The sequence below is a fragment of the Arvicola amphibius genome, chromosome 9 (assembly GCF_903992535.2).
Source record: "Arvicola amphibius chromosome 9, mArvAmp1.2, whole genome shotgun sequence".
Classification (NCBI taxonomy): domain Eukaryota; kingdom Metazoa; phylum Chordata; class Mammalia; order Rodentia; family Cricetidae; genus Arvicola; species Arvicola amphibius.
In genome coordinates this window covers 47,015,901-47,039,570 of record NC_052055.2, presented here as the reverse complement: position 1 = coordinate 47,039,570, position 23,670 = coordinate 47,015,901, and the positions used below count along the sequence as shown (strand labels likewise).

The following is a 23,670-nucleotide window of genomic DNA, read 5'->3' as shown; positions in this document are numbered from 1 at the left end:
GTGTCCACGGACAGTGGTGACTCATGCGAGTACTCCAGCTAGGATGACATTGGTGATGATGGAGACAGTTTACATCAGCATGTTTGCATACTGTCTCTTCTGTTGGCAGTCCATCTTCTTTCTGTGCTGGGGGAGGGTCTCATGCATTTCTGGTAGTCTTTGTACCCCTTACTTGGAATGGGCTGTCTACACAGAACTGAGTTGGGTCCTTTTGCAGGAGAGTCCACATATGTTACCTGTATATCCTCTGCTGTGGTTACACTATTCCTTTGTGTCCTAGCTGACTGGAGGAGAAATTCTCTTTTAGGAGTCTTTTTTTTCTCCTTGTGTCAACAGCCTTCCTACGGGTTCAGAATGACGGTAGAGGAATCTGTATGTGACATCAAATGTGAAGCTGGAGCTTTGGCTATGGGCAGACTAAAGGATAGTTGAGAACAGTGTGTTATTCTTAGAGGTACCCAAGGATCAGGTGACTAATGATGTCTGTTCTTTGGTTCAGTGGACAGGTTGCTGGACCCAGCCAACAGGGCCCACATGGGCTTGGAGGAGCAGCTGAGAGAGCTACTGGACAAGTTGGACCTCACCTGCTCCATGAAGTCCAGCGGCTCACGGAGTAAACGGGCAAAGCTGCTCAAAAAAGAGATTGCTCTTCTCCGAAACAAGCTGAGCCAGCAACACAGCCAGTCCCCATCCATAGGGGCAAGTACAGGAGGCTTTGAAGATGATGCTGCTCCACTGGGGCCAGACACAGGGGAGGAAGGTAAGCATGATGGGGTGGGAGGGCCACACCTATGGACATGAGTGCCTCTGTCAGGCTGAGTTACCCTGTAGTAACCATGAATTTGTAAGTTTTGAAGGTCACAGAACTCTGATCACTGGCTATTCCTTCCAGGTTTTAGTTGCTCTCTGAAAGGATGTTCTGGCGGGTGTTGTCTGTGCTGTACTTTAGCACTTAGTTTACAAGCTTAAGGCATGGGATGAGATTTTCTTGAACTTGAGCTCAAAAGACTTTTAAAAGGATAGTTTAGATCTGATATTGTATTGAAGATGGTAGGAATAAGAAATATCTTTGTTGTAGTTTGTAAATGGAGGCAGAGTATATTGGATGATTAGACAACCTAACATTGTTTTTACTTTGTGTGTGTAGGTCAGAGGACACTAGTGTGAGCAGGTTCTCTCCAGGCAGCTAACAGGATAAGGGGATGGAACTCAGGTGTCAGGCCTTGTGAACACCTCTACCCCTAAGCTGTCTTGCTGAAGTCGCTTAGAAAATAGTGTTTCCAGAGTACACCCGAACTTTGGGCTTTGGGCTGTTAGGGGCGGGAAGGAGACTGAGGTACTTCTTGGCAAAGGCCTACTCCCAGACTCATCCTCAGCAGCCTGAGGCCTTCCCTGTAAGTCACCTTCAGTGGACACCATCTTGTCCCAGCAGCATTGAGTGACATCTGGGGAAAGAACCAGACAGGTGGGATTTAGGATGAGGTGGAAGGAGATACAGGAGAGATTCATCTGTCCAATGGGGTACCTGCTTGATAAGAAGGCCTGTGTGTGTGTGTGGCGGGGGGGGAGGTGTGTATGAGCATGTACGTGCACATCTAGTTGGGGAGAGTTTAGAGAATCATTGCACCTTTTAATCCACTTGCCTCACAGCCACCACATCTTAGTTCCATGAAATGGGAAGAAGAATAAGATCTTCCTTGTGCCTCTGTTGTTAGCAGTTTGGCTTGTGATGTCCCTGTGTATTTTCCTGCCTCATCTAAATAGGAATAGAAAAACATTAAACAAGACAGATGGAGAGATGGCTCAGCTATTAAGAACACTTACTTGGCTGCTCTTCCAGAGGTCCTGAGTTCACTTCCCAGCAACTGCATGATGGCTCACAACCATCTGTGATGAGATCTGATGCCCTCTTCTGGCCTGCAGGTGTACATGCGGGCATAACACTGTCTACATAATAATAAATAAATATATCTTTAACAAAAACTAAACAAAAAACTCAATAAAAACTAAGACAGATGCAGTTGTAGTTTGCATTTTGATCTGTATTACTGTCTGCATCAGTAGACATGGCTCTGACCTCCTTGTAATGACATAGTTTCAGTATGTACCAAGTTTCATTTTGTCCTGACAATCTTGTAGTGCATTCTCCCTTTCTCTGGCTGCTTCTTTTATACAGTTGTGTTTGGCAGCCAGCAGAAGTTAGAGCTAATGCCCCTGAGTTTTCCTGGCTGTAGAATTTACTTTCAGTTTGTCCAATTGTAAATTTCACACATAACCTTTGCCTTGCCGTTAGGTAGCAGGTTTGATGGATCCACACAGTAAAGGTTTTAGTCTTCAGTGTGTGACACATTTTCCCCATACTCTTTGAAAGGTTTATTACCAGCACATGTCAATCCTCTGCCTCTGTTGGAGGATCTGTGCTTTTTAAAAGTAACATTTGTTCATGGGACCTTTGACAAACAGATGCATATGAGATAACGCTGTTCTTTGCACTCTGGCGAGTCACAGATAGTGAATGCCATTGCCTGGTTCCCATGATAGCCCTTTGCAGGCTCTGCTTCCCACTGCTAGAACTGGCTGAGGAGGACCCTGTGGTCCAGCCACTCAGTGATCTGTGCATTATTTGTTCTGAATAGTCATCTGAGGAGAAAGATTATTGGCAGGACAGCTCACTGATAATACAGTGGCTTGCTTTTGATAGAGAAACCTGACCTCTCCTTACAGCTGTGTGCAGGATTTCATTTTTCCCCCTCAAAAGTTCCCTCATTGGTGCTGGTTTTACAGGGCTAAGGATCTTATTTTTACTTCAAGTTTCTCAACTCGGAGGAAGAGCCAGCAGTGCCATTGAAGACCAGATCTGGTGCTTTGTACTATTGGGGCCCTTTAGAGGAGTCATATTAGTGATTGCTGAAGCAAATGCCTAAAATTGCTTTGGCCTGTGTTTAAAACTCAAAGAAAGAGCATTTTCCTTTTAGCTGAGAGGAAAGATGAATGGAGAAGGAAACAGCCTGACAGTCTTTCTGAGGCAGAGCTGTGGAGGTGGAATTTCGGGCCCCTAAAAGAGACTGAGTTCCAGATAGGCAACAGGGAGCATAAATGTTGCTGTGGACAACAGAAGCAGAAATATGAAATTGTCCCATGTGCCTTGGGACAGAACCCCAAAGTCAAAATACTATATAGTTGAGCACATTCTTCCCAGAGAGAGTGTTATGGTTGGGCGCAGTCATAAATGCCTTTATTTTCAGAACTCTATGAATTTAGAGGCCAACCTGGTCTACATTACAAGTTCCAGACCAGATAGGGCCCTGAAAGCTTGTGACCTATTAGAAATAGAAAATCTGTTATTTTTAGAGAATGACCATAGATTTTTTTACACTTAGGAATGCATTCCTTGAAGTAAAATAAACAGTCTCGCTTAAATTGTAATTTAAACAACACTTTTGTGTTTTGTGACATTTAGGTTATTTGCATTAGAGGAAACATCAGCAGTATAGCTGTTGGGAGCCAAGTCCAAAAAGCCAACATCTGAGGAAGGAAATATGTCCTGGTTGGCTTGGGCAGTGGATGTGCTCTGCTTGCTAGTGCAAAGGACAGGCTGTTTGTCAGGAGATCTTCCATCCTGACCTTCAGGTTGTAGAGTTCCAGCTAATTGAATGCTGAGGGGCACATGGAATGGGGTCATGATAAGCTTGAGCTCATAGACCTTTATATTTATTGGGATTTAGTGGACTGACTAGGAGCTTTGGGGAGACCAAAGCTATGTGCTGGTGAATGGGGCTTACACCTTGCCTATGGCTAAGGTGTGGGGTGTGTTTTTTGTTGAAGACTCTGGTCCAGATCAGTACCCTCACTTACTTACACTGCTTACAGCTAGTTATGTGCTGTTCCTGCTGTGTGCACCCCATGTACATTCAACATTGAACTCAGTGTAAATGCTGTTCCTTCAGGGCTGGCAGAGGAAGGGAACAGGAGGTAGATTGCTGGTTGGGATAGTGCAGTTTCTAGCCATTTGTTGGAATGTCTCCATATACTCTGCTGTGGTATTCGGAGTTGTCTGTGGCTTTGGTGGAGGCATTCAATTGGCTTGGTGGCCTTGTATGTAGAGAATCATGGTCACACAGGGAATAGCTAGCTGGTCCTGAGTAGATGTCTGTGTGATCAGCATGTGAAAAAGGTGAGTAGCTTTTGCCTTGCTGCTGTCTGTTGTTAGTTCTGGCTGGGGACTTTTTGAGTACTGACATTCATACTCATGTTTGAGTTGTGAGGTGGCGATTCTTAAAGTTAATGGAACATGTAGTTAAGCAACGTCCATTTGTTAGCAGATGGTGATGTTTTGACAATGAAATGTTTTCCATTTGTATATTGACTGCCATTAAGATTTCTGCCTGAGGTACCTGATGGGAGTGTTAGCTGTGGTGCTGCCCTGCCCAGTGTGCTGGTGTGAAGGTTCACTCATCAAGGAACCTGCCAATCTCAGGTGGTGCTAGTTCTCAGTGTGGTGAGGGACTGAGGATCAGAGTTTTAGTTTTCCACGTGGCCCCGTGCCTACTAGAAATCGTATTTCACTTAGGTCTCTGTGTAGCCTCCTGTATCTAGTGTGATTCTTTTTGTAACACCCCAGGAGTGTGCCAGTGAACTATGTGGCAGTGGTTGGGAACCTGGACAGCTACTCAAGGCCTGCCTGCTACAGAGCAGGGAGAAGACATGGCTTGAGTGTGGAGGGGACCACAAATTATTGTTCCTGGCCATGCAGTTCATTGTGGGCAGGCAGCTTTTGATTTAGACATTAGTTGGGAGTAATGGAATGTGGTAGAGGCCTTGTGCTCAAGGGCAGGCATGTTCACCTGTTGTCTTGGCAGTAGTGACTGACTCCGAAAGTTAAGCTGGGGGCAGAAAATGGGTCTTTGTTACCTCTTAGCTTTGGAGAAAATGGATGGCAGATCTGCAGTACCTGGAGCCCTGGGCAAGGAGGCCCCTCTGGTGCGTGGTGTGATCTCTGCTGGTCTAGTACTGCTTTGAGGCTGCCCATTATTCTTGGCCCTGAAGAGGCCATAGGACTGGATTGGACATTTGAAATCTCAGTCAGTGTAAGATGACTCAGGTAGGAGGAAGAGGAGGCAGGAGGCAAATTATGCACTGAAAGTAAGTGGTCACCTGCCCTAGCCATATGCTCCTATGCCAGCCTGTATACCACCCAGTGTCAGTGATTTCTGTTTTCACGTTCATGTGTACCAAGAGTGTCATGCATGACTCGGCACTGTTTCTAACCCCATCTCAGTTCCTGTGTGCTGTGCAAATTCTGTGCTTTTAAAGTGGTTCATGAATCTATCAAAGTGGGCAGGAAGAATTTTGTCATCATCCAACATGCCAGTGATTCAAGATTCAGCATTTCTATTTCATCGGAATCTTAATCTCTGAGTACAGATTTCTTGGCTCCTGTGGCGTGAATTTTATCTCCCCGATAAAGCTTTTCAACAAAAGACCTTGTAAACAGCAGGCATTTTGTTGAGGTTGTGCTTCCACCAGTCGCCTTTAACAGGCTCCATATGCCCACATTTAGCCCAAAACCACCTCATTTGCAAGAGTGGCTGGTTTCTGTCTGGTGTCACTCTAGCTTTGTGTTCCAGATTGGAGGTTCTTAGGAGAACTTCTTTGGCTTAGAACGTTTGTTCTGAGTTCAGGTGGAGCTTGTATTCATTTTCAAAGGGACTTTTGAATTTAAAGTATTGTGACATAGTGCAAATGTTTTGTGGGAAGTTTGTAGTTTGAATAAGATAAAAACCACACCTACTAATTAATGTATGCTACTTTGGATTGCTTAAATCGATGCTCTTGGTTTTCTATCATATGTCCTGCAGGGAGACTCTCAGAATCAGTCTGTCCAGAAAGAACCCTTATCAGTTAGCCCAGCAGGGCCTAACCTTACACCATGGGCTTCACTGCCATTCTGTTCCTTGAGCTTTTTTTGTGTGTGTGTGAAGAAAGGGAGACACTTCTCTCTGGAGTTTGAATTTCAGATTAAGATGTCAGGCTCATATTGGTTCATGCTGGTAAATTTTTCTTAAGTTTTATTTTATCTGTATAAGTGTTTTACCTGCATGTAAGGGCACCAAATTCATGCCTGGTGCCACAGAGGCCAGAAGAGGGCGCATGATTCTTTGGACTTGGAGTTACAGATAGCTGTTGGCTGTCATGTGGATGCTGGGAACTGAACTTGGGTCTCTTGTAGGAGCAACACGTGCTCTTAACCACTGAGCCAGCTCTTCACTCCCATGTTGATAATTTGTAAACCCCTTTCTAAAGAGGTTGAAATAATTTTAAAGCTGTGAGAGTGGAGTTGGGACTCACTGGTAGATTATAGGCTCCAGGGGAGTGGGAGATGCTCCTGGCTCCGCAAGAGTCCTCCCCAGTTACTCTCCACTTTGGGCTTTGACTTAGCCCTGGTCAGACAATTTAATATTTGGGTTCTTTGTCTTTGCCACCTTGTGGTACAGAATAAAGTGATGTGGGAAGCTTTCAAGGCTCCCTTAGTTCTGTGACTTTAATTTTCCTCAAGGTAAGTGAATGTTAATGTAGAAATTGTCCTGAACTCAGATGAGAGTTTTAATTTTGCTGTGTGAGAAATATTCTCTCACATTTTTTTCCAGAAAGTAACTTGTGCACCTGGGCTTAGAACAGCAGGCCCGCAGTCTTTGGTTAGGGAAACACACACAGTGTTACCTGACGGCCCCAGGCTGCTCACTGCTCAGCAGACCATTGTGTGCGATGCTGTTTCCTTAATTGAATTAGTGTTTTGGTGGACTTCACATTTATATAAGTTTTATAATAGATTTTATAATCTTCAGTTTTCAAAATCACTTTATTTATAATTTTTTCAGGAGATAAATCTCCCCCTAAACTTGAACCATCAGATGCATTACCTCTTCCTTCAAACTCGGAGACTAATTCAGAACCACCAACCCTCAAACCAGTAGAACTCAACCCCGAGCAGAGTAAACTATTCAAAAGAGTCACATTTGATAATGAATCACATAGCACTTGCACTCAGAGCGCACTGGTAAGCGGACACCCTCCAGAGCCCACCCTCGCCAGTAGTGGCGATGTGCCGGCGGCGGCGGCCTCCGCAGTGGCGGAGCCATCAAGCGATGTAAACAGACGCACTTCTGTTCTCTTCTGCAAATCGAAAAGTGTAAGCCCCCCAAAGTCTGCCAAGAACACTGAAACCCAGCCAACTTCTCCTCAGCTAGGGACCAAAACCTTTTTGTCTGTAGTCCTTCCGAGGTTGGAGACTCTACTGCAGCCAAGGAAAAGGTCGAGGAGCACATGTGGAGACTCCGAAGTGGAGGAGGAGTCCCCGGGAAAGCGCCTGGATACAGGTAAATGTCCGGGGTCTGTTCATGTGTAGCCATGTACTGAGCTTTTGTTTTTAAAGCATTCTCGTTTCTAGAGATGAAGATAGACAACATGGATTCTCTTTCAAAAGCTGTGTTCTGTTTTCAGGCAGTGGCCATTCAGCCTCTTGGCAGCACAGCAGCTGGGTATGGCTGGCCCTGCCCCTCCTTTGTCCTCTTTCTCCTTTCCTGCATTTTTTTTTCACACATCAGGTGCAACTTTGAATGTGGTTTGGTTGAGTACCTTTAATATTGTGTACATGTATGTGTGTAGACTGTAACCTGCCAATGGTCACACCTGACACTTAGTAACCCCAGCGTGTGTGTGTGTGTCTCCTGAGGTCAGTTCCCACTAACCCAGGGCCCTAGATTTGAACCTGAACTATTCATTCCTGAAGACTGCTTTGTCCATTGGGTACTCTGAAAATAATCTGTCATTTCATTACTTTGCAACATTGGCTTAAGGAATATTTTAATGTGTCTCCAGTTTTTTTTTAAATCTTTTTAGTACATATGCATTGTACTACTAAAGCCTGATATAATCACACTCGAAAATATTTCTCATTTACTGCTAAGCTTATTTCCTTCTAATGGAGACAGACCTTTAAAAAAAAAAACGCTGAATTACTTTATTTCTGTATTTGTTTGGGTTGGGGCATGCTGTAGTGTGCACACACATGGAAGTGGTGGTGGAATAGATCTAGAGAAAATGAGGAGGGGGGTTGGTTATCTACTTTTACTATGTGGGATTCAACTCAGGTCATCAGGGTTAACAAGAGAATTCACCCACTAAGCCATCACCTAGGCCCCACTACTAAGCTGAGATGTGTTTCATTTCCTAAGATGATGTCATGTGTGCCTATACCAATAGCATCTCCATGAAAATTCCTTGTGCTGTGCTTGAATAATGTGGACGTGGCTTTCTCACAGCCTTTTATCTGACCCTCAGATAAAATAGTGTGAAAGGGTGGTGTTATAGTTCTTGAATAGTAACTGTCATTAGACCTTTTGGTACCAGCATCAGATTTTCAGCATTTACTCTCTGTTAGAAACCTTTGTTTTGGTCTTGGATTAAAGCTTGGTTATTATTCTCTGTCATCTTATCACACCTAGATAAGTGTCTAAGTTACTTTTCTATTGCTGTGAAGAGACACCATGGTGAAGGCAATTTATAAAAGAAAGCATTGAATTGCAGCTCATGGTTTTAGAGGCTTAGGGTCCATCACCATCATGGCAGGGAGCATGACAGCAGGCAGGCATGATGCTAGAGAATTAGCTGAGAGCCTACATTTGATTTGTAAGCTTGAGAGTGGTGGGGAGAGGGGAGAGCCAGGTTAGTTCACCCAGGAGAGTGAACTCTAACTGGGAAATGGCCTGGACTTTTGAAGTCTAAAAATCCTCTCCCAGGGACATACCTCCAACAAGGTCATACCTCCTAATTCTTCCCAAACAGTTAGACCAACTGGGGACTATACATTCAAATATATGATCCTATGAGGGGCATTCTCATTCGAATTACTACATTCTACTCCCTGGGTCTCTATAGGTTTGTGGCCATAGCACAATGCAAAATGCATTTAGTCCTATTTACAGAAGTCTAAATAGACCCAGCGGTGGTGGTGCACGCCTTTAATCCCAGCACTTGTGAGTCAGAGGCAGGCGGATCTTTGTGAGTTCAAGGCCAGACTGGTCTACAAGAGCTAGTTCCAGGACAGGCTCCAAAGCTACCCAGAAACCCTGTCTTGAAAAACCACACACAAAAAACCAAAAAAACAAAAAATCAAAACCAAAAAAAAAAAAGTCCCCATAGTCTCACAGTGTCAACAGTTTAGAATTCCAGAGTTTCTTCTGAGACTCTTGGCAATCTCTTAATTTTAACAAAATAAACAGATCACATACTTTCAACATATAATAGTACAGAACACACATTAACATTGTTTTCTAAAAGAGAGGAAAGGGGGTATAGTAAGGAAATACTGGGCCAAAGCAAGCCTTAAAACCACCAGGGCAAACGCCAAATCATATAATTCTATGTGCAGTGTCAAAGGCGTTAGATGGCCCTTGCTTTCCATCTTTACTGACTGCAAAACACATCTCTCTCACTTGGTAGACATCCTATGACTTGGGCAACGTCAGCATCTTGAGCTTCAACACAATCCAGGCTTCTCTTTTACAGCTTTGCCCGGTATTCTTTCTGGACCTCCCCATGCAGGGATTCCTCTGTGCCACACACCTGATCTCAGTGGCTTTCCTTAGTGGAAGAGGAAGTGAGTGTTCATGGTTCCTTTACTCTCATATCCTCCAAGACTAAAGTCAACCACCAAACTGAAGAACTAAATTAGGCCATCAGCTTGTGATGAAACCTCTCCCTGCTTGAATCACATTGGCATAAGCTTTGCTTTGTTGTTGCTCTTTAGGAACAGATAATTCCTTAGGCCTTCCCCTCTCTTACCCCCACAAGTTGCAGATTAGCTGAGTAGACTCTCATCCTAAGGATACCGCTCACTTTATTCCATTTCTCCTTATCTTTCTACATAAGTCTTGGCTCAACATTAAATTTTGTGGTGTCCTTGTTCTCTTCAAACTGTATTTTCTTTTTTATCCCACTTGCTCTTTTTTGTTGTAGACATGCAGAAGAGTGATTACTAAAAGCTATATAACAGTGTCATTGTTAGGTGAAATTTCTGTCCCAAGACTTAGTTCCTCATTTTAATTTAGTCTCAGGCTGATTCTTAGTACAAGGACAGAAGCAGCTACGTTCTTTGCCAAAATATCATAAAAATGATCTTGAACCCAGTTGCTAATGTTATTTCCTTCTGAAACATCTTGAACTGGGCCTCTGTAGTCTACATTGGTCTCAGTACTACTGTCTTCCAAGCTTCAATTAGGGTGCTCATTAAGCCCTACTTAGAATGTTCAGCCCCTTTTCTTGTCCAAAGTCCTGAAGTTTTCTGCATTATTTCAACAAGCAGCACGGTCAGGCCTGTCACAGGAACACTCCCCTCCTGGTCCCAGCTCTCTCTTAGTTACTTTCCTATTGCTATAAAGAGTAACTTGTAAAAGAAAGCATTTAATTTATTGTTCATGGTTCCAGAGGGTTAGAGTCCATGACCATCATGGTGCTGGAGAATTAGCTGAGAGCTAATACCTGATCTGCAAGCATGAGATAGAGAAAGGGAGAGCTAACTGGGGATGACCTGGGCTTTTGAGCCGGAAACCCTCTCCCCAATGACACATCTCCTACAAGGCCTCCTCCTACCTCGAATTCTTCCCAAACAGTTCCACCAACTTGGGACCAAGTATTCAAATATAGGATCTATTTGGGGTCTTTTCTCATTCAAACCACGACTAAGGAAAATTACATGTCAGCAGGGAACAACAATTGGTCTTGCTGATGAGTGAATTCTGTTTTCTGGAGCCTTGCCAGGTGGTCAGGTCAGAGAGTTTAGAAGAACAGGCTGGCCTGGTATTGTCAGTGGGCTATTGACATCGCTTCATTCTTCCTGTCTCTGTCTATTGGGTTCCTGAAACACCACACACAGAAGAGTTTCTTGCTACAGGCAACAAATTGTGATTTTTGTTGCAAAATAAGTCCTTACAATTCTCTCTCTCTCTCTCTCTCTCTCTCTCTCTCTCTCTCTCTCTCTCTCTCTCTCTCCCTCCCTCCCTCTCTCTCTCTCTCTCTCTCTCTCTCTCTCTCTCTCTCTTGCTTTGCTTTCTTTCTTTCTTTCTTTCTTTCTTTCTTTCTTTCTTTCTTTCTTTCTTTCTTTCTTTCTTTCTTTCTTTCTTTTTTTTGATATAGTATTTCTCTGTGTAAATTCTGGCTGCCTGGCCTGACTGGCCTGGAACTCCTTAGTAGACCTGGCTGACCTTGAACTCACTGAGATCCACCTCTGCCTCCCAAGTGCTGTGATTAAAGATGTGTGCCACTGCCTCCTAGCCTTTTGTGTGTGTGAGGCTGGGGATTCCTCCCCACCCCACCCCATGTACAGGTGCTGCAGATTGATTGATTCGAGGGCCTTGTGGCAAGTTGTTTACCATGGAGCCCTTTTTATTTTATTTTTCCATATTTATTGTGTTTGTATGCATGCCAGAGTGTGTATGTAGGTCAGAAAATTCTCTTAACCAAGTGAGTCCCAAGGAGGCATCAGACGTGTGTAGCAAGCAACTTTTCACTGACTTACCTTGCAGACCCTTTTTTAAACATTTTGAGCAGACTGGCCTTGAACCTTTCCAGTAACTTAACTAGGCCAAAACTCGCCGGGTGGTGGTAGCTAGCGCACACCTTTAATCCCAGCACTCGGGAGGCAGAGGCTGGTGGATCTCTGTGAGTTCGAGACCAGCCTGGTCTACAAGAGCTAGCTCCAGGACAGGCTCTAAAAGCTGCAGAGGAACCTTGTCTCGAACCCCCCCCCCCCAAAAAAAAAACAAAAAACAAAAAAAAACCCAACTAGGCCAAAACGCTTTAGCATCCTACCTCAGCTGCCATTACAGACCTGTACCAATAGGCCCAGCTAATTTGTTATTTTATACTCAGCAATTTTTAAGCACTTATTTATTTAATATATATGAATCCTCTATCTGCTTGTACTCCTTTATGCCAGAAGAAGGCCTCAGATCCCACTATAGATGGTTGTGAGCCATTATCTGGTTGCTAGGAATTTAACTCAGGATCTCTGGAGGAGCAGCTCTTAACTCCTGAGCCATCTCTCCAGCCCATGTACTTAGTAATTTTATAGAAACTTTTTTTCAATGCTCTCTTATTTTGATGAGTTGATAATAACATTTTAAAATTCAATAAAACCCAGTTTTTTAAAAGTAGTAATAATTACCATTATTTTTATTTTATGTGTATTGGTGTTTTCCTTCATGTATGACTGTGTGAGGATGTCAGATGCCCTGGAACTGGAGTTACAGACAGTTGTGAGCTGCCATGTGGGTGCTAGGAATTGAACCCCGGTCTTCTGGAGGAGCAGGCAGTGCTCTTAATCGCAGAGCCGTCACTTGAGCTCCCAATAAAACCCACTTTCTATGAAGTCATTTTAATGTGCCACTGGAAGTAAAGATTGATGCTAAAGTTGTTTCACTTCTTGTGAGTTTGTATAACTATAGATTTAGTTTTTCCTAGCCACGTTTAGTGAAAGACTCTGGTGCCTGTTTGAGCTCACTGGAAGTCCTGTATTGCTAGTCATGGTATGGTGTCCTCTGCTAGGACATTGCTCAGTGAGCGTCTCAGTACCAGGTGACATGTGTGCACAGGATGGAGTGGAAATAGCTTTCTGCCTCCTCAAGGCTCACATCTATTGGCAGCAGAGTCTGTTGGCCCTGCAGGACACTAGCTCTCACCGCATAGCTGCTGTGCAGAGCCCTTGCTGTGTACTTGGCATCTTCTGCCAGGCTGCCCAGTTGGCTATATGGGCTTTGCTAGACCATTTGTCACCCGTGGGCTGCTAACCATGGAGTTCATGAGATGTTACTTATTTGCACATCTGAGTGAAGTTCTTTTTGGGTTCTCAGTGATAACGGTGAGTCCCAAGCAGTCTTAACTATAGACCTTTAGTACATGTGACCCCAGTGCCTTTGATCCTGACTGAAATGGAGATTTCTGCTTTCTTATTCCAGAATGGCAGTAGATTTCAGTGGATGCATGGTGAATTCCTAAGCGCACTCCTGAGCAGCCGGGAGCCTTATTAGCACTAAGATCTGACCCTCAGGAGCAGGAGGCGTCCACTGCTACATCTGCCTGGCCCATGGTGGGCCAGGCATGGGCTGAATGGGCCCATCCTACCATCGGTGCTGGCTGCGCCTCCTCCTGAACCTTCTGGTGCTTTCTGCGCACCTGGATTTCTTGTTCCAAGTTGCAGTTCTTCGCTGTTTGAGGACTTGGAGTATTCAGAACCTTCTGATCTTTTCCAGGTTCATCTGACACTGTGAACTTTTAGGGAATTCTCTGGTGCTCATCAGTGCACTGCAAGATTCCAAGTTAGATTAAGTACGGACTCATTTATTTTAAAACTGCCCACTCAAGGGCTCACTGCTCATGCCTGCGGGACGGGCAGAATGTGGGCAGTGCAAAGCATGGTGTGACTCATTTTATGGGTACCACATTTTTTGGAGCTGGCTCTGTGTCGTATATTCTTTACTCTGACTGCTTGTTTATTTCCATCAATGGACCCTCAGGCCAGGACCTGTGTTACATCTTATTTTGATACTCATGGTGTGGAAATTCTCAATGAAATGGGTGGTGGTGGTGAGCAAGCTAAATGTCTTCCATGACTATAGACTGTTGAGGCAGTCAGACTAAATGGTTCTCACTGTTTTCCAGGTTCTCAGTTAACCACTAATGTGCTTGGGTAGCTCACTCTTTGGATCCTAATCCTTTTCTCTTAACCTCGACTTGGACTGGAGTTCTGCTAATGGCCTCTTGGAATACAAAACCTTCGCTGCCTCCTTGCCTTGCTCCTAGTTTTTGAGGATCACATTGGAACCATCTGTTGAGCCGTCCTTTAAACAGACACTCAGACACCTACCCTTGGAGGAGCTCTCTATCCCTGGCCAGCCCACCCCTCTAAGTCAGCCCAGCAGTGAGAGGAGCTCTGGTGCCTGAGCAGACATTTCGGCGCCTCAGTTCTTCCTGGTGGATAGATGTGAAGGAAGCAAGGAGTGCCTAATCTGGCAGAACCTGCCGTAGCTTGGACAACATAATCCAGCAGTTTGAGCCACATCCTGAGCACGTCCAAAACTGGCCTATGATGACTGGGGGCTCTGGTTAGGGCAGCCCGGGCTAGGTGTCTGAAGGGACTGTATATGCAGCAGTGGCTAAAATGGGGCCTAAATAGAGCTCCTTACTTGGTTGTTAGCATCTTTTATTTCTTTGTTCTCTACCTGATTTCCCTTCTTTCTTTATCAGTTTCTCTTGGATTATTAAGCATTGTTAGCCTTGTTGGTAGCTGTGCAAATCCTGCTTGAGCCAACTGAGAAGTCCTGCTGGAATTGCCCTTGAGTGGGCGTGTTGGCCTGGTCTCTGGCCTGTCTTGGCCACGTGCAGCAGTGTCTTCATAGACCGTACTCAGGAAATGCAGGTGGTGGGTGGGTGTTTGCTGTGCTTTTATTGAAAGGTTAACAGATGCACCCATTGTGAGGTTCTTTGGGAGGCAACAAAGTAAAGTGTCATCGAGGATAATAGATACTTCTGCTACCACCCTGAAATGGTATTCTTGGCCTGGGGCACAGTGTCCCACATGGGTCATAAGCTTGTTGATGTGCAGTAGGTGGGAACAAGTTGGAGCTTTGAGCAGCATAGTCCTGTGCTGTCATGTTTCAGATGAGTCAATGGTGGGAGCAGAAGCAAGGATGCACACAATGGCCACATCCTCAGACACATCTAGGCCATGAGGGGTCTGTAGAGGGCAGGGAGGCTAGTCAGTCCTGCTTACCAGGCCTGATATTCCTACTTGGCTGCAGCCTTGTGGGTTCTTGGCATCATGCAGGTTGGGAGTCCAGGATAGAAAGGATCATGTCCTTACTCTGCTACCTGCATGCCTCAGCTTTGCAAGTAGACCGCCTGGAACTCTTCCCTGGGCTGTGGGCGTGAACTTTTCAGAGTGGAGACCTAAGCACCTCAGGGAGTCCTTTACTCTCCACTCTGTGTACCCCAGTTGTCAAAGGGGAGCTTTGAGAGAAATGGTGGTAGTTAAGTCTTGGTCTGGGCCTGCCTTGGGACTTAATTGCAGCAGCACATTTGTGGTATCCCCTGGGCCCGAGCAAGGTGTTTGGGCTCTGCCTCGGCCTTTGTAGACCACAAGAACCCTCTGCAACATGTGTTTGGGGGTCATTGACTCTGTCCAGGAGCCATCTCATCTTTTTGTTTTGATTGTCAAGGGTGGCGGGCGTGTGTGATGTTAGACAGTAAGCCTTAGTGTTAGGCAGGCACTTTGTTTCCATTCTACAGCTGATGAGAGAGGCAGAAAGGCTTATGCCTGACTTTGTGTCAAAGCCATATCTTCATCAGGCAGTAGCTGTAAGAGCTGTTGAAGCTTGGGTCTCTGGCTCACATTGCCTCTCAGGACATGTCCAGGTCCTTGAAGCCCTCAAGAATCTGTTTGGACCATGAAAACATCCTTGTTTGGGCTGCAGCACCCTCTGGAAAACAGGCCTGGAGAACTGCTTTGCTCAGTAGGCCCCAGGGGTCTTTCCTGGAAGCTTCTCAAGTTTCACAGTGGTTGTGCCAGCTTCTTTTTTCAAGGTGTATGTTTTTATGTAATGTGTGAAAAACTTTCTGTAAACTTAGGAGCCCAGATGCAGTATGCCTTGGTAATTAAACACTTGGGAAAACTAAAGAGACATTCAACCATATTTTTTTCCTTCTTAAAATTATAAACCTTAGTTTTTCCTCTTCTAGGGCTGGTTAGGCCCTGACAAGGTACCTTGCTGGGAACACCAAATGTACATGGGCTGTGCTTCTGGTGCCCATCCTAGGCCTTCTTCCTAGGACAGATGACAGTGATGGGTGCCTGCTTGTCTAAGACCTTCAGACTCCTCTGACCTGGCTGCTGCTACCCGCTCAACCTAGCAATGACAAATATTCTGAATTTGCAGTCTTCTCTATAATTATGGGCCCTGGAGCAAGGACTCTGCCCCCTCTGTCAAACCATCCAGGTTGGGAGGGCTGCCTCTGTGTTGAATCTGCTCACCCAAGTCTGGGTGTTGCTTCCCCCACCTCCACTCCAGGGCAGCAGCATATTCCACTGCCTCCTGAGAAAAAAAAACTCTTGGGCCATAAGGCCCTTTAAGAGTAGGGTATGATTTCTTCCCTGTCATGTGCCTTCAATGCTTTGCCAGTGATGGGGACCTGCTTGTCCAATAAACAAGAAGCTTCTCAGAGGCCTTGTCAGCATAAGCAGGTCCTTTTCACAACCTTGTAATCTAGACAGTCACTTCAAAGATTTCTAAGAAAACGTAAGTTTATGTTTTATTTTGGAAATAGTTTTTTTTTACACTTTTAAGGATGTGGAAAGATGGGCATGTATGAAGAAAAGTGTTTCCAGTCCCCCATTTCCGTCCCCTTCCCTGTTTCAAGCTGGTGCAGCCAGAAGGAGCCAGGCATGAACCTCCTGATTGAGGGAGCTCTGTGCAGGGGCCAAGGTTGTGCCTTTTTCTACTGGCTAAAATGGAAGTTAGACTTATGTGGGAAGAATATGGAAGTTGCGTTGACTCAGATTTGTCTTTATTAAAGTACTTTTCAAATATTAAGATGATGTGGTTGTGTTTGTCCAGACATTCATTTATCTGGCCACTACACGTTCAGCTTCCCATGGGGAGTTGGGAATGTTCTTCCTGGTGTTGCAGGGCTAACGTGCATGCTAAGGCAAGTGCTCTTTTTGTTTTGGTGTTTTTGTTGTTGTTTTGCTTTTAAAATTTACTATTCCCTAACGTTCCACAGGTATCAATGTGTATTTGTGGAGTATTGTGGTGTTCCACCACTCTAGGGTACTGGAGGGTCCTCGTCTAGACACCACTCATTCCTTGTAGAGTGGACAGTCCGACTTTGTTGGAAGCTCACAGAAGTGCATGTGATGTGTTAATTTGGGGAGTGGTAACAGATTTTTGTTTTGCATTCATGGAAGTTGTTGAAATTACTTGTGGAGTGTGTGTAGAGCTTCTTGATTGTTTTTTACTATGATTTGCTGTGCTTACTTCATTCAGCAGTGTGTCTCTGTCCATTAAGGTCATCAGAATGAGAATAAAGATACTGGTTTCTCTGAACAAAGTGTTCTTTGTGGGGCTGGAGATGTAACTCAGGTGGTGGAGTGCTTAGCTGGCATGCTTTGATCCAGCACCACATGAACCAGGTGTGGTAGGAGGTTGGAGTCAGGAGGATCAGGAAACCAGAGCAACCTGAGCTCTTTGAGACCCTGTTTTACAAGAGCAAAGTTATTTGGAAAATATATTCTAATTTTAAAGACGGCGGAAGTGATGAATAAATTGGGCTAGAGCTACTGCTTTGGGGTAGGTGACTGCCTCTGTCTGCTTCTTGTGTTCCAGGTCTCACCAATGGCTTTGGGGGTACTAGAAGCGAGCAGGAGCCGGGCAGTGGCTTGGGGAGAAAAGCTGCCCCCCGACGGCGCTGTGCATCTGAATCCAGTATTTGTTCCAGCAACAGCCCGCTCTGCGACTCAAGGTAGGTCCTGTCCTCAAGCAGGGTGCATGGCTTTCATCTGAAAACCGCTTGAGAAAGAAAGGCTGTTCTGGTTGGTATCTAGTTGATGTGTGTGCCTGCAATTCAGGGAAAGTATCTTCTGAGTCAGAAGTAAATCTATATAAAAGGTTAATCTAAGTTAGTGTATAATTAACTTGCAGTTTGTACTTTCCACTCCCCAAATCTTTCTCTTACTGAGATTGTGGTCTGCATAGCCCTGCCTGTCTATTCTTAGGTGGCCTCTTGTCAGCTAGGTTAGGTGGTCAAGCACCCTCATTGGAACAGGCTCACTTTTCTTGGGTCTCCATACCCTTGACAACCCAGCACCTGATGTAGGGTGAAGCCACAGGCATGGGGCTCTTGACTGTAGTCTCAGTTTGACTCATCTCTGCTTCTTCTCCTGAAGTTTTAGTACACCCAAGTGTGGGCGAGGGAAGCCTGCCCTTGTGCGAAGGCACACACTAGAAGACCGCAGTGAGCTGATATCTTGTATTGAAAACGGGAACTATGCAAAGGCTGCCAGGATTGCAGCTGGTAAGTTGGGGTACCCTAGTTTTCTGGTGGGCATTTTGCAATACAATGGCTGGGAAGGCAAGGTCTCCCAGAGTCTGGTTTTGGTGGCTTGGGACTGAGTCAAGGCCCCACATTTGCGAAAAAGTGTGAACTTGAGCTTATTTACCAGAGGTTTGCTGTACAGGGTTTCAGGCATATCGTGGGCTATACTGTATAGACAGTCTGTGGGAAGGGAATGACTCTGAGTAATTCCTGATCATCGGGTTTGCCCAGGTTAGGATCTGTCCAGGATATATCTGTTTTGACAACTGAATGCCACAGCAGGATGGTCATTCCTAGCTTCAGGCCGCAGTGTAAGGGAGTGGTGTAGCAGATCTGAAAAAGCAAAAGCAGCCAAGCCATAGAGAGCTCTTGCCTCTAAGAAATCCTCAGACTGAAAGAGAGTGAGTTCCTATCTCATCCTGGCTTATATTCCTCTCTAGTGCTGGGGTTAAAGGTGTGAGCCACCACCACCTGGATCTGTTTCTGCATTGATCTTAGGGTGGCCTTGAACTCAGAGAGATCCATCTGCCTCTGTCTCCCAATCCTGGGATTAAAGGTGTGTGTGACCACTGCCTGGCTTCCAGTGGCTTAGTTTTACCTTCTGGTCTTCATGCAAGTTTTATTTATTAAAATATAAATAAAATATCACTGTAGAGAGGAACCTGCTGGGCTGATGCTGTTTATACTTTTCCTGTCAGAGTGGGCCAAGCCAACTCGAGGGATAAAAGCACCTGGTATTGCCTGAGGCATGGGGCTTTGGTGGGACCAGCTCTCTGTGAAGGCAGCTGTGCTCTGTGTGTGTCAGAGACTACAGGGAAGCTAGTGTGGCCATATGGGCTGCAGTGAGTGTGGTGGACACGCTGGAGGTTCTGAGCATGGAGAGGCTAATGTGCTGTTTTGCTGCTGTGAGGCAGAACCAGGGCTGGCTGGACACCTGTTACCAGCAGTTTTCAGTGAGGGTTGCACACGGTGGACACCTGGGATGTGTCTGGAGCTGTCAGTGAACTCAGCGAGGCTTGGAAGAGCAAGGTGGTGGTGGAGCAAGCCAGGACTTGGATTTGGGGGTTTGGTTGTGTAATAGGAGTCTGGTACATGCCAAGGACCCCATCCCTAGAGTTCAAGTGTGGTGAGGTAATGGGGACCTGGAGTCATAGATAGGCCTTAGAGCTGGGGAGGGTGGGAGGCAGTGAGGCCTTTGATAGACTTCTAGGCCTGTTCTTCACAGGAGGAAGTGAGGTAATCTGCCCCTCCTAGACTGAGGTGGAACCATAGGACTGTCCTGCTCCAGCAGCTAGGGAAGCAGGGGTCTGGGTGGGGCTTTTGTCAGCCCTCAGGCTTTGTGGCTGTGCTGGATGTGTTGGGGGTTCTTCTGCTGGTCCTGATTCTGGGGTTCCCCTTTTTCTAGAGGTGGGACAGAACAGCATGTGGATTTCCACTGATGCTGCTGCCTCTGTCCTGGAGCCCCTGAAAGTGGTATGGGCCAAGTGCAGCGGTTATCCCTCCTACCCAGCACTGGTGAGTCTGGAGGCTGTGAGTAGGGTGTTTTGGGGGGACCTGGGGTGGGGTTCCAGTGCATGCTCTGTACTTTGCAGTTCCTGTGTTGCCAGGGGTTATGGTTGTCGTGGCTTTGGAGGCAGGTGTGGGAGTGGCTGTGAGCTTGTAAGGCATGTGGCCCTGAGTTTGAGAATGCTCTGAGTGACTGGAACTTGTCCTTGGCAGATCATTGACCCCAAGATGCCACGAGTGCCTGGCCACCACAATGGTGTCACCATCCCCGCCCCACCCCTGGATGTGCTGAAGATCGGTGAGCACATGCAGACCAAGTCTGAGGAGAAGCTGTTCCTTGTTTTGTTTTTCGACAATAAGAGAAGCTGGTGAGTGTTGTGTCTGCAGCTCAGGCAGAGCTGGGGTCTATTAGCCCCAGGGCTTGGCTTGACCCATGCTGAGTCAGGTTGTCTCCAAGTAGTCTGTGCCCTGGTCTTGTCTAAGAAGGGCACTGTTCATTGACACCATGGGGATTGAGAAGTGCTGCTCACTTCCTACCTGACAGCTCCTGTCACTTAACTACATCCCAGAATGGCTCAGGCTGTCTTCATATCTTGTTCTAGGTTCCCTTGCATGACTGTCTGACCCTACTGTTCTGCTAGGACACAAGGGTCACCCCTTTCCTTGAGTTTCCTGCCCATCTCCCCTATCCTGCCTTCACTCAGAGCTACTGAGGGACCCCTATTTTGCTATGCTTCAGATCCTAAGACAGGTGTTAACCTCCTGACATCTTGACCTTATTTAGTTGAGTCCAGACCTTTTTATGTGGCCTTAATGGCTGGGAGTGTTTAGGACTAGGAGGTCCTTCATAGCCCCCTGTGGAAACTTAGCAAGTCCCCTTTTCCTCCCTGCCCTGACTGTCTGGCAGCTGGTGTTCATCAGTGAGGCTTATACTTGCTGGTCCTGTTTCTGGAGTCTGTTTCTCCATCCTAGAATGCCTCCTTACTCAGTTCCAGGGTTCGCTCACTTATGTTATGTGCACACATCTGTTCTGCTTTATCCCTTGTGTGCATATGTGTGTGTACCTAGGCTCACCTTGTGTGTTACATATATGTGTATTCTTGGGCTTGTCCTGTGTACACAGCTGTATGTTTCCAACTTATCTCCATAGCCACTTGGATATGTTTGGGAAAGAGGGTTGTATCATGATTTTTATGCCCCACCTGAGTCCAGGGCTGATGGATACCCTGTGCACCCAAGCCATCCTGCCTGAGGCCCAGAATGTAGGGAGATTGGGTTGTGTACTGCCAGGTTCCTTCTTCTGCACAGGGCCTGGTGGTTGGTCACCCACAGTGAGAACGGGTTGGTGGTTCTTATGCTCTGTCTTCTCTTTAAAAGGCAGTGGCTTCCCAAGTCCAAGATGGTTCCTCTGGGTGTTGATGAGACCATCGACAAGCTGAAAATGATGGAAGGGAGGAACTCTAGCATTCGGAAGGCCGTGCGGATTGCATTTGATCGAGCCATGAATCATCTGAGCCGGGTCCATGGGGAGCCAGCCAGTGACCTCAGTGACATTGACTGAGGTAGCTTCCAGCAAAAGGCAGTGACCAAAGCCACAGTCAGCCAGCCGGGAGCCTTGTCTATAGTGTTGATAAGCTGTACATGTTTGTATATTGTTCAGAACTTAACTTATTCTGATTTTCTAGGCGTAGTTCTTTAATTCTTTTTCCCCAGGGAGGGGGAGGTTTCACTTCCAAGTTTTCTATGAAACCATCTTGTCTTGGCGCTTTGCAAGTGGGGCAGGCGTGTTCCGAGCAGTGCGGTGTGGGTCTCCCACTGGTGGTGCCGCGGCCTCACTTACTTTAATCTGTAGTGTTTTTTTTTTTTAAAAAAAGACTTTTGAATGTTTAATAATTTTGTAGATCATGCTCTTTACACAGAGTACCGCTTATTTAATAAGACGGGATGTAAATTTACAATGACAAATGTGTATTTTAAGAAAGAAAATGACATTATTTTGAATGGTACTTTGTGCAAAGAGGGAATAAATTTATGCTGTGTGCATCACTTGCAAATCACCAAAAATGTCCCGCCAGCTGCTGCCGGGCAGGGCCCGTTCTCATCGTCCTGTCTGCCCTGAGTCTCCTGCTCCGCCCTGACTCCTGCAGGCGTGCCTCCCAGCGGGTTATTTATTGTAGAAAGTGTACTCATTTGCTTTATAATGAAAAATAAATTTGCAAAGGTATATTGATATGCATTTTTATACAGGCACATAAAATTCAACTTTGGTGTGGGAGCAGAATGTGTTGCGTGGTTATATACATGACTGGCCTGTGTGTACTTTGATTTTGTAACTTGTAATCTTTTGTTTACAATGAGGGGCTTTCTGTAACTTGTTTTAATTTAGAACACTTTGGTAGCAATAGATCTTTGGATACATTTTTGTATGGTACATGTGATGTATATAGAATTAGTACTTTATTTTTATTTTTAAGAGGTAAAGCATTATGTTAGGGGGGAAAAGGCAGGGTGGGTTTCCAAATTTGCATTTTTATATTAAAATAAAGTGAAGATTTGGACAGTGTGGCCCTCTCATTCCTGCATCACTAGGAGGCTGGGTGAGCTGTAGCCCGAGGTCCATGAGGGCACTGGGGCCTTGAGAGGGTGGTGTGACCAGGCAGACGACACACTTGACTTAACAGTTCACCTGGGATGGCATTATTTATTATTTTGCCTAATCATATTTTTATTTTAAAGCCTAAATAGTTACTAAAAATTTAAAATGTTCTTTTAAGTCTACATGTTTGTAATATCTCCATAGAAACTTGAAAATAAAAAGTCTTCCTTTGGTAGTTTTGTCCCGTGTTTGGCAGATGCTCATATGCCCAGCATCCCTTTCTACCTCTGTGAGGAAGACTGGGGTGGACCAAGGCCTCAAGGCTGGCATGTTCATGGTGGGCAGACGCTGTTGGCTCTCTACCTGACCTCCTGCTGTTGAGTCTGGTTTGAGCTGTGGTTGACCTTTGCCCTGGGACAATCTGTGGGGTGGAGCTGCTGCAGGAGTATGGCTTGGGGTATCCTAAGACCGAGAAGGGTACAGGTAGCGATGTCATTCATCATCCCTGGTTCCGGGGAACCAGGGCCAGATGTCCCCACTGGGTGGTTGTCTGAAATCTTCCAGAGCTAGCTTGGCGTTTCCCAGCTCTCATTTCCTGTCTCTCCAACCCCCTTTTTCCAGATATCATCCTGTACCCACTGTGGTGTCTGGCCACTTGTTCCAGTCTGTTCAGAACTTGACCGGTGTCAGTACTTTAGTAGGTATCCGGTAGACTAGGTGACTGGTCACCCTGAAGCCTACCAGGTGTCGTTAGCCCTTGAGGCAGGAGTGCGAGCACCCTCTTGGGTGAGCAAGCAGCAAGTCTCAGTGCTGACTGAGTCCCTGAGAGTGTGTATCTTGAGTTGGCCATCATGGCCCTGGCTGTGTAGTGCTGGGGAGTGTGTTTTGTGTCTTAGGAGGCTCCGCTGTCCTGCCACACTCATAGGCTCAGTCGTGGGACTAGGGATGAAGCTGCTTTTTAAAGAACTGTTTTTTAATTAAGATTTTTTTTTTCTTTTAGTTTTTTGAGATAGAGTTTCTCTGTGTAGGTTTGGAGCCTGTCCTGGAACTTGCTCTGTAGACCAACCAGGCTGACCTCGAATCAGAGATCCGCCTGCCTCTGCCTCCCGAGTGCTGGGATTAAAGGTGTGCGCCACCACCACCTGATTTGAATTCTGATTTTTAAAGAAATCTTGAATTCCATGTGTGTTTACAGTGAACTGTGCTCATGCCACGTGCATTTCCCTACTGCACTCTTACCATATCCCCCAGACAGGCCCATGCCCCTCTCCCAACTTCGTATCATTGTTTTTGTAAGCACACTAATTCCAATCAATACTGTCCATATATGCATGGGTGTGGGGCCATCTATGGAGCTTGGAAACCTCACCAAGGGGATCATCGTTAAAAAGTCTTCGTCCTTCAATAGCCGTTAACTGCCAGCA

General features: G+C 45.8%; 1 protein-coding gene across 3 annotated transcripts in view; it reads left to right on the top strand.

Moving 5' to 3' along the window:
* The window catches only part of Brd1 (bromodomain containing 1), a 48,096-nt gene extending 25,615 nt beyond the window's left edge, over positions 1-22,481 (top strand). For 2 of the 3 annotated variants that reach the window (XM_038341558.2, XM_038341560.2), the window contains 7 exons: positions 500-760; positions 6,879-7,376; positions 17,436-17,571; positions 17,996-18,123; positions 19,550-19,659; positions 19,864-20,018; positions 21,028-22,481. In XM_038341558.2, the coding sequence (XP_038197486.1) occupies positions 500-760; positions 6,879-7,376; positions 17,436-17,571; positions 17,996-18,123; positions 19,550-19,659; positions 19,864-20,018; positions 21,028-21,211 (1,472 nt within the window). In that variant the 3' untranslated portion in view covers positions 21,212-22,481. The remainder of the gene's footprint in view (positions 1-499; positions 761-6,878; positions 7,377-17,435; positions 17,572-17,995; positions 18,124-19,549; positions 19,660-19,863; positions 20,019-21,027) is intronic. The other variant, XM_038341559.2, reaches the window with a different exon arrangement.
* The last annotated feature ends 1,189 nt before the right edge of the window (positions 22,482-23,670 follow it).